The sequence below is a fragment of the Tamandua tetradactyla genome, chromosome 7 (genome assembly GCF_023851605.1).
Source record: "Tamandua tetradactyla isolate mTamTet1 chromosome 7, mTamTet1.pri, whole genome shotgun sequence".
Classification (NCBI taxonomy): domain Eukaryota; kingdom Metazoa; phylum Chordata; class Mammalia; order Pilosa; family Myrmecophagidae; genus Tamandua; species Tamandua tetradactyla.
In genome coordinates, this window is record NC_135333.1 from 162,220,536 (window position 1) to 162,233,033 (window position 12,498).

Here is a 12,498-nt window from a genome sequence, read left to right on the forward strand (position 1 = left end):
AACAAACCCCAAGACTGGGGGCTCAGCCTATAGCTTTGGTTGTTCACACTGTGAGAATATCAAGAATTCAACTTGGGGAAGTTGAATTTCCCCCCACTCTCACCATTCCCCAAAGAGGGCTTGCAAATACTTTTCCAGTCACTGATCAAATCACTCTGGGATTCATTGGGGCATCACTCTGGACAAGCCAACAAAATCTCATGTCCTACCTGAGATTCCAAGTACTTATGACATTCAATCAAACTATCTACATGAGTTATATTAGGAAATGCTCTAGTCAAAATATAAATTTTATAACAAATAAACATTTTTTGCTTTAGTCTCACACATAAGGTGACATTTTAACATATTATCATCTATTTTCAGCACCCTGCAATAATGACATTCCTTTGTTCTTCCTCATGCAAAAACATTTTTAAAATTTGTACATTGTACATTTCACTATTATTATACACTCTAGGCATTCCTAGATTATACCATCTCTACCTTTACCATCTATCTTTCTTTCCGATTTCATTTATGTCCCCAGCCCTCCTCCCTCTATCATTCTCACATGCAGCTTCATTCAGTGTTTTAACATAATTACCTTACAGTTAGGTAGTATTGTGCTGTCCACTTCTGAGTTTTTATATTCAGTCCTGTTGTACAATCTGTATCCCTTCAGCTCCAATTACCCAATATCTCACCCTATTTCTAACTCCTGATGGTCTCTGCTACCAAGGAAATATTCCAAGTTTATTCACTAATGTCAGTTCCTATCAGTGAGATGATACAGTATTTGTCCTTTTGTTTCTGGCTAATCACACTCAGCATAATGTCCTTAAGGTCCATTCACGTTGTTACATACTTCATAACTTTATTCTGTCTTACAGCTGCATAATATTCCATCTTATGTAAATGTCATCGTTTCTTTAGTCAACTGCCTGTTGATGGACATTTTGGCTGTTTCTATCTCTTGGTAATTGTTAACAATGCTGCTATAAACATTGGTGTGTAAATGTCCATTTGTGTCCTTGGCCTCGTGTCCTTTGAGTAGAGACAGCATATAGCTGGGTCCTATTTTTTAATCCATTCTGCTAGACTATGTCTTTTGATTGGAGAGTTTAATCCATTAACATTCAGTGTTATTACTGCATGGGTAGTACTTTCTTCTTCTATTTTGCCTTCTGGATTTTATATGTCATATCTAATTTTCCTTCTTTTTACCTTTACTCATAGTCTTCCTTTCTACACTCATCTCCACACCTCTCTCTTCTGTCTTCGTATCTGTCTCTAGTGTTCCCTTTAGTATTTCTTGCAGAGCTTGTCTCTTGGTCACAAGTTCTCTCTGTGATTTTTTGTCTGAAAATGTTTTAATCTCTCCCTCATTTTTGAAGGACAGTTTTGCTGGATATAGAATTCTTGGTTGGCAGTTTTTCTCTTTTAATAATTTTAATATATTATCCCACTGTCTTCTCGCCTCCATGGTTTCTGCTTAGAGATCTGCATATAGTCTTATTGGGCTTCCCTTGTATGTGATGATTGCTTTTCTCTTGCTGCTTTCAAGATCCTCTCTTTCTCTTTACCTCTGACATTCTGATTATTAAACATCTTGGAATATGTCTATTTGAATCTATTCTCTTTGGGGTACGCTGCACTTCTTGGATCTGTAATTTTAAGTCTTTTATAAGAGTTGGGAAATTTTCAGTGATAATTTCCTCCATTAGTTTTTCTCCTCCTTTTCCCTTCTCTTCTCCTTCTGGGACACCCACAACACATATATTCGTGCACTTCAGATTGTCTTTCAATTCCCTGAGTCCCTGCTCATATTTTTCCATTTTTTTCCCTATAGTTTCTGTTTCTTGTTGGATTTCAGATGTTCCGTCCTCCAGTTTGGAAATCCTGTGTTCTGTCTCTCGAAATCTACCATTGTAGATTTCCATTGTTTTTTTCATCTCTTCTACTGTGTCTTTCATTCCCATAAGTTCTGTGATTTGTTTTTTCGGACTTTCAGTTTCTTCTTTTTGTTCTTTCCTTGCCTTCTTTATATTCTCCCTCAATTCATTGATTTGGTTTTTGATGAGGTTTTCCATGTCTGTTCGTACATTCTGAATTAATTGTTTCAGCTCCTGTATGTCATTTGAATTGTTGATTTGTTCCTTTGATTGGGCCATATCTTCAATTTTCCTAGTGTGATTTGTTATTTTTGCTGGTGTCTAGGCATTAATTACCTTAATTAGTTTATTCTGGAGATTGCTTTCACTTCTTTTATCTAGGGTTTTCTTGCTGGATGAATTTGTTGTCTATCTGTTCTTTGACATTCCGTTCAGCTTTATCTGGACCTTTAGCTTAAGTTTTTTTTAACACAGGAGAATTTTTCAGTTCTTGTTTCCTTGTTTCTTGCCCTGCTTGTGTGGTGCCTTCCCCCCTGCCACTCTTAGGAGGGTCTACTTAGATATTATAGACCCCAGCCAGATTTTCCCAAACCAAACTGGCCTCCTATCAGGAAGAAAGAGTCACCTGTACCAGTTTTCCCTGAGGGTGAGACCCAGCAGGTTGAAAGAACTTTCCTGTGAAGTCTCTGGACTCTGTTTTTCTTATCCTGCCCTGTGTGTGGCACTTGTCTGACTGCAGGTCCCACAAGCATAAGATGATGTGGTACCTTTAACTTTGGCAGACTCTCCCTGCTGGGGGTGTGGTGGAGACAGAGGAGAGGTTGTAGGCTGGTTTTAATGGCTTCAAATTACCAAGCCCTGGTGTCTGAATTCCTTGAGGGAGGGATTCCACCTAAGTTGGGCTTCACCCCTCCCCTGGGGAAGGCACAGGCTCCAGACAAGCCCCCAAAACAGTTCACTTCTGCCTATGCCTGGGGCAGTTGTAGCCTGAAAAGGCCTGCCGCTGTATCCAGAGGCAGTCAAGCCTTTGTAGATACACAGCCACAAAAACCTCTGTTTCCTTCTTTTTTTTTTTCCCCTTTTTCTGTCAGTCCTGCCCCCTTTGGCACTGGGGCAAAAATGAGCAACCTCTGCTTTGATCAGGTTCACCTAAGCTGGGGGCCTATTTTTAGTAGTCAGAATTTGTTAATTAGTTCCACAACTGGAGTTTGATTGTGCCCAGTCCCTGCTGCTGGCAAAGTCCTTTCCTTTTCCCTCTGGGAAGCGGCCTATGGGGGAGGGGCGCTGGCCGCCCCAGCTTTGGGAATTCACAGTTTGGGGGGTGCTCACAGCCGACCCAGCTGGTCCAGACTGGGGTACGCTGTGTGTCTTATCACTGACGTGGCCCCAGGAGCTGTTCTGTACTGTTTCTGGTTATTTAGTAGTTGTTCTGGAGGACGAACTAAAACGCGCACGTTGTTAAGCCGCCATCTTGACCCAGAAGTCTATCAATTCTCTCTTAACTTCTTGAAAAACAATCTATTTTTTCTGTATCCACAAAGCCACTGCCTTAATTCAAATCTTTATCATCCCCTGGACCTACAACCACAGGTCTAGATATTACGATTCAGTGGAAGAACTCAAGGATCTTTTTTTTTTTCAATATTTTCAAACAACTCTAGCGTGCAGTAATTTTAGGAACAACTACAATAACTTTCTGGCTGGTATCTCTTTCAATGTATCCATCCTCCAATACTCAACATATATTATGGAAAAAACACCAAGCACCAAACACTGTATTAGGCACTAAATATAGTAAGAAAGAAAAAAATATCCACACCCTAAGGGAGTTCATAGTCTAGTGGGGGAGAAGACAAGTAAACAAATTACAATAGCAATATAATAATTTTCTAGATATATGCAATATAGCTACCATACCTTGTTTACTGAATTGGGATACTATAATAAGTGCTTCAAGAACATTATTCCATTTAATTCTCCAGTCACTCTGTGAGGTAGATATTATACTCAGTTTACAGAAAAAGCAACTGGGTCTCAGATAAATTTTTATATAAGGTCTCACCCTGATAAGCAAAGAAGCCCAGGAGTCACTGATAGTCTAATTCCAAATGCCCATTCTCTTGAGTAGGGTGGGATACTTCCAGAGAAATAAATAAAATGCAAGCAAATAATTCCTAGTTGTCACCTGAACTGAACAATGTAGACAACTATAGGTTAGACATGCCAAGTAGAATAAAGAGCTTTTAAAGAGGTATGAAAGGATAAGAAAACAGGGCAAGTTTTCACTAATGGGAAATACAATTAGTGAGGGCTGGCAAGGGCAGAACATTTATGGAGGTATGTGAAAATGAAACTGAAGTAATGTAAACAGACCCCAGCAAGGTCTATGTGCCAAGGTAGAGTTTGGACATTTTCCTATGGTACTGAGTATCACTAACAGATTTAGGCAACAAATGAAATTACCTGGTTTGCTTTTCAGTAAAGATCAGGATGAGAGGTGCAAGGGTAGTTCAGCAGAATTCCCACCTGCCATGCAGGAGACCCAGATTCGATTCCCAGTCCATGCACTTCCCAAACAAACAAACAAGAAAGCAAAACAAATAAAAAAAAAAAAGATTCAACAAATGGTGCTGCAATAAGGGGATACTCACATGGAAAAAGAATGAAATGTGATGCCCGTCACATAGCATACCAAAAAAAAAAAAGATCAGAATGAAAAAATCTTTTTGAAGAGTTTTCCCTAATACAAATCTGATCATTTAAAAAACTTTGCCTGGCTTCTTACTGTCTATAGTATAAGGCCCAAAATCCTTAAGATAGTCTCTTACAACTATCCCATCCACATGAAGAAATACAATCCTACTCTGCTATGCTGGACTATAGGAACTAGGGCTCCCCACTAAAAGGAACCAGGGCTCCTCAGAGAAATGTAGAATTCTGGGGCTGAGGAAAGGAAGGTACTAGAACAACTTGTCATGCCAGGAAACAAGGAAGTGCTCAAAAAAATGACTAGAACATGTCAAAGGAACACAGGAGTCATCTTGAAAGGACTCCCACTGTCAAAACCTGGGATAATCTGAGTACCAAAATAATTAAGTTCAGTGATGACTTATTCATCCTTGAGGAAAAAATTAAAATTTATCAGTTCATACCAATAATTAATTAAGGAAGGAGGGATGGAAGGAAGGAAAAAAGGAACAAGATAGGAATGCTGTTTACCATAGAAAGCCAAGCACCAATTGGTAAATGTGGAGAAAGTGCTTGAATTGGAAAATCATAATTTTGCAGCCATCATGGTAAAGACTGGATTAGGCAAGAATCATCAAAGAATACTAAATTTAGGGGAAATGTTTGATAAGGAATAGGGTATTTGAATGGTCTCAAATTGTCTCTCCACAAATTGCCTATTAGTGGCAAAGGGGAAAACAAAAACAATAATTACACATTGGTGAAACTGGGCAATACCTTGACCTTTGACTCAAAATTAACATCACCTTTGAAAAGCAGATAGACATTCTGGCCCTCCAGATATGATAACCTGAGAAGGATACATCTGCTAGTCAATATTCTGGCCAAGAATGCATTATTTCAATGTAATCACAAGAAAATGTCAGGCAAACGCATGAAGAACTTTCTATTAAAAAAATTTTTAAAGGCAGGTGCAGGACTGTACTCTTCAAAATACCTTAGAAGACAGAGAAATACTGTGGAAATGTTTCAGATTAAAGGAGGATAAAGAAACATGACAACTAAATGTAATATCTAACCCTAGACAAGGTCTTGTACTAGAAGAGAGGAAGTGCTATAAAGGACATTATCAAATCAACTGACAAAAATTAGAATATGGATGGTAAGTTGAATTATTGTAAATTTATAAAACTGATAACTATAGTATGGTTATTGTGGTAGAATGACTTATGTACCCCATCAAAAGACATATTCTTAATCCACATTCCAATGGGTGTGATTTGTAAATAGGACCTTTTGAAGATGATATTCTTAGTTAAGGTATGACCAATGACATCAGGATGAGGGACCTTAGTCCGAATTACTGTATTATAAACAGAAGAAATTCAGGCAGTCAGAGAAAGCTACAAGGAGAAGTCAGAAGCCAGAAGTGAGCAGAAACTGGAAAAGCAGATATAAGAAGTGAGAGATGGCCATACGACAGGAGGCAAGCCAAGGAACCCCAAGGGCTGCAACAAGCCAACAACAGAATGACACAGGAGAAAGCACAGGCTTGTTGATGCCTTGATTTTAGGCTTCTAGCCTCCCAAATTGTAATCCAATAAATTTCCATTGTTTAAGCCAACCCATTAGCGGTATTTATGATAGCAAACTAAGTTTTATAAGAGAATAACCCTATTCACTGAAGTATTCAGGGGTAAAGGATCATACCTGACCTTCAATGGTTCCAAAAGTTTTTTAAAAATTACAGGGAGAGAAAAGTGACCAAATGATATAGTAAATAGGGTACAATTTTAACAACAGCCAAATGTGGATAAAGAAGGTACTGGTGTTCCTCGTATTTTATTTTTGCAACTTCTTGTAAGTTTGAAATTAATTTCAAATAGGTTTTTAAAATTATATAATATATACATATACATACCTATACACACATACATATATATATATATACACACACACAACTAGATCTGCACTGTCCAATATAGTAGCCACAAGCTACATGAGGCTTTGAGCAGTTGAAATGCGGTTAGTTGACGTGCTGTTAGTATAAAATGCACAAGATTTCAAAGATTTAGTACAAAAAAAAGAATGCAAATTATCTCATTAGTAAGTTTTATATTGATTACATGCTGAATATTTTAAATATACTGGGTTAAATAAAACGTATTTAAAATTAATTTCACCTGTTTCTTTTACTTTTTTTCAATGTGCCTACTAGAAAATCATAAATTATAAATTACACATGTGATTCATATATTTCCGATGGACAATGCTGAGCTAGACAGTCAATCACCTCCACAACGAGGTTCCACACTACCTTTGCAGACCTCTCTGCTCCAAATAAACATCTATCTCCAAAAATCACTGGGCTACAGGCTATTAAATGGCAGGGATTGTTTCTTATATTCCAGTCTGGCATAAAACAAGTACTCATAGATATTTGTTAAAAGGCAATATGTAAAGGAAGGAGGGAGAGCAGAAGGAATGAAATCATTCCCATCTTTGGGTTTTTTCCTTATGCTATAATTCCTTCATCAAAAGAAACTCCCAATCAAACCCATTCTTCTAAACTCCATCTCAACCCTATCTTCTCCAAGAAGACTCCCCACTCACCCAAATTCATTCTAATCTTTCCTCCTCTGTGCTACTACAGCCTAAATTGTCTATATAATTTACTTTGTCATATAGTCACATAAGTTTCTTGGATCAGAAATTAGGTCTTGTCTTTTCTTGTATCTTCCACAGTGATTAGTAGAGTGCTAACCATGTAAGTTGAGTAGGGAGCTAATGAGCAGGTTGCCAGGAAAAGAGAAATGGATTGGGAGTTGGGAAAATGTGGCTCTAGTCTCCATTTCGACAGCTACTAATTGTGTTGCTTTGGATAAATCACTATCTCTCTTGGTTTCTATTTTCTCATTTTTAAAATCAAAGAGAGAGAGAGGCCTGCTGACCATAAAAGAGCCCTTCTATTTCTACAATTCTTAAATAATTAAATCTATTTTTCTTTAGCAACATTACTAACATTTACCAGTAAAAGAGTATATAATACATCATTGTTGTATCACAGTGTGTTCCTTAAGAAAGAAATGACAAAGCAAAGTTTACAAACTGCCTAAGACACCAAATGCTGATCATCTTTCTGGCCATTAAGCACTTTAAATTCATGTTTCTCTTCAAAGGATTTTTAAGCAAAATATTCAATAACCATATTTTGGAACTACCTCAATTTTTTTTCAAGCCTCAGTGAAACACCCTTTAGTAAGGAAATAAAAAAAAAAAGAACGAGAAACTACATTTTCTGTAAAGTATCCCAGGACTTTAGTGATGATGTTCAAAGACTGAGCTATAAACAGTTACCTTGTCTGTTTCTTTTTCAAGATGCTATTTAAAGAACACTATTGAGAAGAACCTTACAATAGTTCAAATGAAAAGGTCACGTGAAAACATAATGTCAAAAGAATGCAATATAATTTCAAAGCATGTAGACCATTTCAAACAAACTCTAAATTTGCAACTATAATACTAATCACCTATCTTAATACCCCTGCTAGAAAATAAGACTGTCAGGTAAATTAAAATGGTTGCCATATAACATAATTGAAAGAGTCACGTTACACTTGTTAGTAAATATCACCTGTATAGTTAATATAGCATAAGTTCTGGTTCTCAACTACCAATACAAATCATCAGATTTAAGGCTTTTATCAAAATGCCCCTGTTAAATGCTGAGCATTAAAACTAACCCATCTATAAGGTAAAAGCTGAATATGTCTCAGAATCTAGTCTCTAGCTCCTCTGCAGCCTCATCTACCACCAATTCCTGCACAACATCTTGCTCCTGAGCTTAATTTTTCACCCTCCCCCTAGTATAACCTGTCCTTTTCATGACTCTGTGCCTTTACATTTGCTGTTCTCTGTGCCTGACATGCCCTTTCCTCTTTTGAGCAGGGAATATACACTCCTCTCTGAAGCTTCCCCTGATAGCCCCAACACCCTCCCACAAAGTGACTCCCATGGCACTCTTTATTCTCCTACTACACAACACTATAATTACTTTTAAATGTCCCCCCTCCCAGACAGGCTGTGAGCTGTTCTAAAGAGAGGACCCATATCTTCTCCAACTGTTTCCCAGGCCCTAGCATAATGCCTGGCATATAATGACACTCAATATAAGTGCAATGAATAAAAGTTAAGTTGTTAACTGTGAAAAATATTTCAAACTTTCCTATCAAAGAGTGCAGATATTAAACACAGTGGTTCTCCACCAGGGATGATTTTCCCCTAGTGAACATTTGGCAAAGTTTGGAGACATTTGGTTGTCACGACAGGAGGGTGCTACTGGCACCTAGGGGGTTAGAGGTCAAGGATGTTGGTAAACATCCTGTAATGCACCCAACAGCCCCCCACAACAAAGAATTATTTGGTTCCAAATGTCAAAAGTGTCGAGGCTGAAAAACTGGGGTTATTCATACATGATGATTCCATTGCACATCTCAACAATAACCACAGTAAATTTCAATTTTGAAACTTGTCTAACAGTTAAAGTGTATGTACCAACACTAAAAATGATCCTTGCAGGGTGGGCTACAGTGGCTCAGCAGGCAGAGGTCTCGCCTGTCATGAGGAGACCCGGGTTCGAATCCCAGTGCCTGCCCATGCCCCCCCCCCAAAAAAAATGATCCTTGTATACTACTTAACAACATTATATATATTATATATACATTTATATAATGCTTAACATTAAACCAAGAATACCGAACAGCATCCCATATTTCTGAAAACGAATCTGTAACTACCAAAAGCTACTCTTATATCAGTAAACATTTTGTTTTCTTTATAAACTTTAAAGCAAACCACACGGAAACTAATTTTCACCTGTAGAACTACGATGAAGCACAGTCTGAGGCATGAGGTAGTCAGTTTCTGTAGACCCCATAAAAGAAAAGTACTAAGTACTGCCAAGTAAATTATGTACAGAGGATTTTACTGTTGAATATAGGAATTGATGGCAAGAGTATAGGGCAAGCCCTTCCTACAGCTAGAATCACTGCTTATCAAGATTTAAAAAAACTCACGCAAAACTGCAAAAAATTATCAAAAGACAAATACAGAAGTTAACTCTTTCTTCCCCTTATATATGACTAGGAATTTCACATGACCTCAAAACTGCACTAGAGAAGCAAGAACACTCCCTTCTATGTGCCAGATGACTCAACTCTCCTTGGTATATTCCGTGGCTGAAGACTACAAATTCACTAATTTCTCTGTCCTTTGAACTAGTTATCCTACTCCCTCCATAACGAAATAACGGGTTTGGCACCTACTTTTCAATAATTCACATTTTGTTACAACCCATCTTTGTCTCAAAATAACAAAAAAACTATCTGAAATAAAAATTCGAGTACAGTAACTTTAATAGGAAAAGAGATTTTAATTGTTTTTCTAGGAACTGATTCTAAAACAATACAACCTACCGATTTCCAAAGCTCTAATCTTTACATCTTAAGGTTTCTCCAGATTTCAAATAGTGATAGCGCTGGCAGAAACTGAAGGAGTAAGTGTATATCACTTGAATCAAGATTACTATGGATTTATTCTTAGATTGCTAAAATAAGGCACCGGGCTTGGAGAGGGGAACACATTTTCAACTAAAAAAAAATGTTAAGTTTCCAACAACGAGTACTATCTTCCTTCTCAACTGACATTGCCAGTAAGTGTCGGTGCCACAACTGGGCCCATACTAGGCCGGGTTTCACCACCTCACCCTCAAACACTGTCCAGATGACGAACTGAGGCCGCGTGTGACAGGTGTGTGTCGTGCAAAGTTGGGGGCCCGGTGGGCGGGGAGGGTGGAGGGAGCTCTAAGCTTCCCACAGTGTCCCCGGGGCGTTCTCCAGCCCCTCAGGCGTCTGGCCGGCCAGTCAGCCCCACAGGCACCAACTCTCCATTTTCCTTCCCAATCCAGGCTCTGGGGAGGAGCGCTCAGCACCACACCCTCCGCACTGACAGCCCCACGCCCCGCCCGCCCCGCCCCCACCGCCGGCCCCCGGGTCGGACCACGGAGGCCTCATCACCTCCCGGGCTGCGGGGCCTAGGAAAGGAGCCCGGCAGCGGCGCCCGCTGGGACAGGCAGCCAGACCCAGGGCCGGCGGGCTCCGCTCTCCCGGCTCACGTGCTGCCCGAAACACGGTTTCACTCTTACCCTCTGCAAAATCCTCCTTAACATGGTTTAAACGCCACCCGGCGCCGCCGCGCCGACTCTCCGGACCCACCGGACCCGACGCGGGGCCACTCACTACTCGGGAGGGCCTGAGGGTGGAGGGCGACGCGAGGCGGTGGCGGCTGCCGCTCGGGCTGCCCCGACTTCCCCTCAGGAGGCGAGAGCGAACGCGCGCGAGCGAACGAGCGAGGAGACAGGCTGCGAGCGCCCGCCAGTCCGCCGGGCAGCCCCCGTGGCTGACAGCTGGGCGGGCCCGTTTCGCGGCCGCCGACGGGCAGGGCCGGCGGTGCTCCGCCTTCCAGACCCGTCCATCCGTGGGGGGGGGGGGGGGGGGGGGGGGGGGCGGGACTGAAGGAGGCTGTCCCGGGTCAGCGACCAATCGGAAGCGGTGGCGGCGTGGGCGGCTGAATGACGGACAGGCGACAAGAAGCCAGCGCCGCCGCTGCTTCCGGCGGGTCGGGCGGTCCCGCGGCGGCCTAGTGTACGCCGGCGTCCTGTGGGAGGCCGCGCCTGCCGCGTGACCGCTGGGGGCCGGGTGGGGACCCGGCTTGGGGGTACATACCAGGGCTGGGATGGGAGGACAGGGCTCCGGGGCCGGAACCTGCTACGGCACCCCAGAGTGACTGTGAAATGTGCCCGTGTGTTCCTCCCCTTCACTTAGTTTGGGAGCAGGCGTCCAACCTGAGCGGGAGCCTCCTTCCTCCAGACTTGATCTCTGGGTGGAAGCGGACCGGAGAACCACGGACAAGCTTAACCGGTGTGTTGGGCTTCCCTCCCCTTTTCCAGTCCCTGTTTTCTTCTCCCTACTCGCTTCTTGCTTCTCATTTCAAACAGAAAGTAAAGAGAATCAGAAAAAAAAAAGGGTAGGAAGAAGCTGGAATTTGAGCTGGCAGGAGAAGTTTGGGGTTGACCTTTGAGGACCGTAGCAATGGTATTTGGTGAGCCTATGTCGTTTGCCTGCGCTGTTTCTTAATAAAAGCCCACACTCCGGCCCGTTCTCCTAAGGGATTTCGAAACCTATTCTCATAATAGATACATGGAGTAAGTCGTCTTTAATGTCTTTTGTTTTATAGATTAAAAAATGTAATGAGGTCGCACGTAAGCAGTGCGCCAAATCAAGGACGTGGACTTTGAAACTGACTTCCAGGCACGTAGTCATTGTTTAATCTCAAAAATCACAGCTCTTGAGTCTTAACAAAAAGCTCCACTTTCACTCTGAGGGTGAGAGAGAAGGCATTAATATTGATTAAAAAGGGGAAGACGGCGAATAACAACACACGCCTGCTAAAGTAAAAGTGCCCTAATTCTACCCAACAATAAAATGGAGTGCTTATTGCAAAGTTCTTCCAAATTTTTTGAGAAAAAGCAAGTTAAATATTATTTTCAATTGAGTTAATGAATATGTGAAACTGTAAAGTATGTAATGTAATGTTATCTCTATCCAAACATATTCTGCTTTTGACTGTTTCTTCATACTGAAAGTCATACCTACAACTAATTATTAATCACTTTATAATAATGCACTTAAATACATTCAAACAAAAATCACAGAGCATACACTTTTCTATTTTTCTGAATGAACAGTGCTTTACTTTCAGACGATATAGGAAAATATTTACTGTTTGATTGGAACATGAGTTGATAAAAGTGACATTTGTTTCTCTTTTGTTTGTTTTTCAAAAACTGAGTTTAAAACTGCTTATTAGTGTCATATGC

At 40.8% G+C, this 12,498-nt stretch overlaps 1 protein-coding gene across 3 annotated transcripts in view; it reads right to left on the bottom strand.

Annotated features, from left to right (window-relative positions):
• The window catches only part of EEA1 (early endosome antigen 1), a 193,649-nt gene extending 182,628 nt beyond the window's left edge, over positions 1–11,021 (bottom strand). For 2 of the 3 annotated variants that reach the window (XM_077111593.1, XM_077111592.1), the window contains exon 1: positions 10,765–11,021. In XM_077111593.1, the coding sequence (XP_076967708.1) occupies positions 10,765–10,788 (24 nt within the window). In that variant the 5' untranslated portion in view covers positions 10,789–11,021. The remainder of the gene's footprint in view (positions 1–10,764) is intronic. The other variant, XM_077111594.1, reaches the window with a different exon arrangement.
• Between the last annotated feature and the right edge of the window lie 1,477 nt (positions 11,022–12,498).